The sequence below is a fragment of the Convolutriloba macropyga genome, chromosome 2 (genome assembly GCF_964194025.1).
Source record: "Convolutriloba macropyga chromosome 2, txConMacr16.3, whole genome shotgun sequence".
Taxonomy (NCBI): Eukaryota; Metazoa; Xenacoelomorpha; order Acoela; family Convolutidae; genus Convolutriloba; species Convolutriloba macropyga.
Genome location: NC_134469.1, coordinates 83,848,143 through 83,853,022, shown reverse-complemented (window position 1 = coordinate 83,853,022; position 4,880 = coordinate 83,848,143). Strand labels below are relative to the sequence as shown.

The following is a 4,880-nucleotide window of genomic DNA, read 5'->3' as shown; positions in this document are numbered from 1 at the left end:
ATCGGTGGGTGGATTGGGTTGGCGTTCCTTGTTCTGCATTTGATACATCTGGACTTAATTTTTCGTAATGCATCTCTTATTACAATGATCCAGTACTCCTGTTGGAGCGTGTTTCTCACATATTCTGCGCCTTCGTGTAAGTCGTCACGATGAGCTCTCTCCAACAGAAGTTGTACTACTGGATGCTTCGCTGTCAACAGTATTGGGTGTTTGGCATTGTAAGCGAGGTTCGAATGCTTCAGTCGACCTTTCACTCGAACTTTTCCGTCATCCTCTATGAAGGGTGGCAATTTGGCGATGTTCAATGTTTTCGAGAATTCTTTGCTGTTTGCTATCGTCTTTGAAACATTCGGGAAGCTTTCGGTTTGAACAAACCGAAACAAAATTTGTTCTGCTTGATGGATCTCTTCTAATTTGAGAGGTCCCTTCTCCTTCTTCTTGAACCTCATACAATAGGCAATGAAGGTTCTGATTTTTTTGAAGCTGCTGTAGCGGTTCCAGTCAAATGTCTGCTCGACTAGGTGTTTCTGTTGCCACAGTACTGATAGCCTGTTCAGCTTCAACTTCGTTCTCTTGGCACCACGGCTTTGACCAATCATCTTCATCCTTTTGTAGCCATTCCGGCCCGTTTATCCATACAGACTCTTGGAGTCTATCAATGGAAATTCCTCGGGTTCCTATGTCGGCCGGGTTTTTGACACCTTTGACGTGTCTCCATTGATCCACCGATGAGTTTTCCAGTATCTCCGCTGCTCTGTTCACAATAAACAATTGTTTTTTCTTGTGCGCGGCCAGTAGCCACTGTAGGACCGTTGATGAATCGGTCCAATGAAATATTTTGTCAATTTTGACATCGTGCTCGTTTAGAATCTGCTTTCTGAGACGAATTCCGTAAAATGCGGCTCGGAGTTCTAACTTCGGTATCGTCATGTGCCTGATGGGTGCCACACGACATTTTCCTGTTAGATATGTCAGTTTTAGCGTTGCGTCATCTTGCAGATATGCCACAATGCACATTGCGTCCTCTGATGCATCGGTAAAGATGTGAAGTCTCAAGATTGTGCAACCGTTTTCAAAAAAAAGTCGGTTTATTGACATCGTTATTATTTCTCTCAACTCAGAACACCAATCACTGAACATTTTTGATTGTTCTGCTGCCAACTCTTTGTCCCATGCTTGTCCCGTCGCTGCCTAAATACTTTTGAGTAGAAATCGCATTCTAATATGAAGGGTGAACATACTCCAAGCGGGTCGAACACTGCTGAGACAAACGATAGGACAATTCTCTGAGTTATTTTTGCTGGAAGTTCTTGCTCAGTTCCACGACAGACAATGAGTCTATCTGTTTTCACGTTCCAGTTAAGTCCAAGTATTGAGGACGATTGAAGTTCAGCTTTCAAAGTTTTCACCACTTTCGTTGACCTGTCTGTCTCTGGGATCTGTGACTTGACTTCTTCGTCACTTGTTATCCATTTCGTCGATTTGAATCCACCTTTGCTGAATATGTCTCTGACTTTCAGGTAGATGCCGATCGCTTCTTGCGGTGTTCTGACTGACTTAAGGAAGTCGTCCATGTAGAATTTTCGCTGAACCGTTTTGACGAGACTTTCGTCGTAAACTGCATTATCTTTCGCCACTTGGTGCAAAGCGTAGTCTGCACAAGTCGGCGAGCTTTTCGCCCCAAAAAGGTGTCGTGTGTACCCGTATACTTCCATGTTGTGCTCTGGATGTTCTCGCCAGAGAGACCGTAGGCATCGGCTATCATCGCTTGGGACAGCAATTTGTAGAAACATTGCTTCTATGTAGGCTGATAGAGCTATTTGGTGTTCTCGGAAGCGACAAAAATTATTCCGACCAGACTCTGTAGTAGTTCTGCTCCAGATAAAAGTTTGTCGTTTAGGGCTACACCTTGATACTTTGCCGCTGCGTTGCATACTCATCTGACTTTTCCAGGTTTATGCGGGTTAATGACAGGATGATGTGCCAAATACCATTGTAGTCTGTTTCGGGTTTAATTGAGTTCTCTGTGATTAACTTTCTGAACGTATCCAGCGTTGACATCCGTGTCAATGGTTTCCTGATAGCGCTTTCGTAGCGTCTCGTGTTTCTGTAGGCGTCGTTCTAGGGACTTGAGCTGCTCCATTGCAGAGCAGAAGTTGTTCGGCAACTTCACTTCCTTCTCTCGCCACAGAAGTCCAACTTCGTATCTTTCACCGTTGAATCGGGTTGTTTGTTCCAACGTCTTGATCGCTCGTTGCTCGTCTTTTGAATGACCTGAGAAATTGCAGGATGAGGCGTAGGACTCGATATCTCACCACTTATTCAACTGGTTTGCCAATTTGTCATCTGCAATTGATGCTGCTGTGGTTGCAAGATTTGGATCTTGCTTCGCTGGTAGGGGTCCACTTAAGGCCCAACCAATCTTTGATTTCACTGCCCATGTTGCAATTTTGTCTTTCGACTTCCTGAAATCAAAGGGGTGATGAATGTCGTAACAATCTTGTCCAAGAATCACTTGAAACTCGTTTAGATTGTAGTTCTGATTTGGCAAGTTCCTGAAATATGGGTAGCGGTCTTTCAACTCTTGCAGCTCCACAATCTCGTCACCCAATTTCAGTTTTTCATTTACGTAGAATTGCATTGTTGTCAATGGTCGAGACTTCTCATGGGCTGAAGCAGCTATCGGCACTATTTCAGTCTTTACATCCTGTGATCCATGGATCCCCGCTACTGATAAAGATGCTTTTCGGCCTTGAAGTTGGAGTTTAGACACCACTGATTTTTCCACAAACGAGATTGAGGCTCCCGAATCAGACATTGCTAGCACATTTAGGCTTAAGTCTCCGTTAGTCAGTTTGATTCGCACCACTGGGAGTCCTCCTTGGGTGATGTTAGTTGCTACTGCTGTTGTATCATCTGAGACACTCGCTGTGGTTTCTTTCTTTATAGGGTCACTATGCAAAAATCTGTTGTGTCTCTTTCCGCAGTTGGGTATACTGCATGTCCTGCTTTTGCAATCCTTCGACATGTGACCGGGTCTCAAACAGTTGAAACACAGCAGAACTTCTGAACATGCTATGGTCGTTCCAGTACTTTAATTGATTTGAACTTCTCACAAGTCCCTATAGGGTGTTTTCCAACTTGAAGGGACATTCGCAGTTGCTAGGTTTGCTTGAGTTTTCAGCGTTTGAAGCAAAAGTACTCGTCTCTGGCTTATCGCGGCTTTGAAATTTGTTTCTGTCAAACGACGAGTTTGTCTGTGCTAAGAGACTCTCATGAATAGTTGCTTTGGAGGCAATCCATTCTTTGAAGACGATCAAGTTTCCTCTCAGTAGACGGCGATCTTGAAGGTACTGCAGCCACTGTTCTCTCAGTTGCGGAGAAAGTGTTCTTGTTGTTGAGCTCAGCCCTCCTTCTGATTCTAAATTTGATGTTTATCCAAGTTGATTTAACGTGTTCACCACATTTGTAATCACGTTTGCAAATTTGACGATGCTTGCAGAATTATTGTGCCGCACTGGAGGATGAGTGTGTATTTTCTTGAATAGTGCGTGGACTATTACATCTGATCTGCCATACTTCTCACAGAGTATATCCCAAGAATGATAGTATGATTGTGAGTTGAATCCCATTCCCGATATTGCTGCTTTCGCTTGACCCGTGAAACTGGTCTTCAGGTATTGCATCTTTTCCGTATCGCTGATTGACTTCTGATGAACAACAACATCAATAAGACCTGACCATTCAGGCCTTTCCAGGGGTTCCCCGGAAAACTCAGTCAGTTTTAATTTTGGCAAGCCCTTGGCACCACTGCTTGGTACTGGTAGGTAAATGACTTTGGGAGTGGTTTAATTCATTGTGCCTCTGTTTCTGCTCTCGGCAGACCTGTATCGAGAGTTGCAAATGGGAGTCTGACTCCTGTTTCTGTCTTGAACTGCTGACGTTCCCTGCTGCTGAAACTTCGTCCTTGTCAATGTCGGCGCTGGTGGGTCCGTTACTCAAATTGGTTTACGGATTTCCGGTTTCTTGAGAAAACTCGGTTCAGTCAGTTGCGTTGAGAAAATTCCTGCACCCGGTTGAAACAGCGAGGTTGTTTTTGGATAGGCGCTGAAACGCTTGTCGTCTATGTCTTGTGTGCCATTCTTGGGAGGGTCGACAGCACAGTCTGGAGATAGTGGTCGGCTAGGTCCAGAGTGCTCGGCCATTGTCTTCAGCCAACTTGGCGTTATTATTGTCTTTTTTCTTGATCGAACACTTTCTGTGTCATCTACCACTGTTCCAGATGCTTTTGAGATTCCGTTGGTTAGCTCGATCTGGAGATGTCGTTGCTTCTCCTCTGCTTCTGCTTTCTTTTGTTCGTTGTCGAGCTCTTGCTCTCATTGTCGCAGACGCAATTCCTGCTCTTGCTGTCGTAGACGTAGTTCTTGGTCTTGCAGCTTCATGGCATCTCGTTCATTTTTGATTTGAATTTCCTGATTTCTCAGCTGTTGCTCTGCTTCTTGCTTAGCTAACAGGTTTTCAATTTCCAATCGCTCGACTTCACGTTGTCTTGACGAGCGCGACTGTGCAACACTGAGTTTCTTTCCACTCCTGTTGGTAGCAGATCTCTGAGAAGAAATCTCAACAAGTTCTCCCCTTGGGTTCGATGCGTCTGTATCGTCGACAACTACCGTCAGGTTTGCATCAATTTTGCTACTTGTTGATGCTAATATGGACGTTTGGTTTCCACAATACTTGATATGCCCGTACTGCTTGATCAGGGTTCGATAGTAATTTCTATCATTACTGAAATTCGCAAACGCTTGGGGACAAGGTTCTGTCTTCATTATTCGAAGAGATTCTGTGCAATTTTCATCTAGCTTTTCTAATAACCGTTCCGC

At 44.4% G+C, this 4,880-nt stretch overlaps 1 protein-coding gene across 1 annotated transcript; it reads right to left on the bottom strand.

Moving 5' to 3' along the window:
- Positions 1-501: 501 nt before the first annotated feature.
- On the bottom strand, positions 502-1,715 carry LOC142335035 (uncharacterized). Its single transcript, XM_075383363.1, has 2 exons — positions 1,493-1,715; positions 502-1,025 (listed from the first exon to the last, which is right to left on the bottom strand). Exons 1-2 carry the CDS (start codon positions 1,713-1,715, stop codon positions 502-504), a joined length of 747 nt encoding a protein of 248 aa, XP_075239478.1.
- Positions 1,716-4,880: the final 3,165 nt, after the last annotated feature.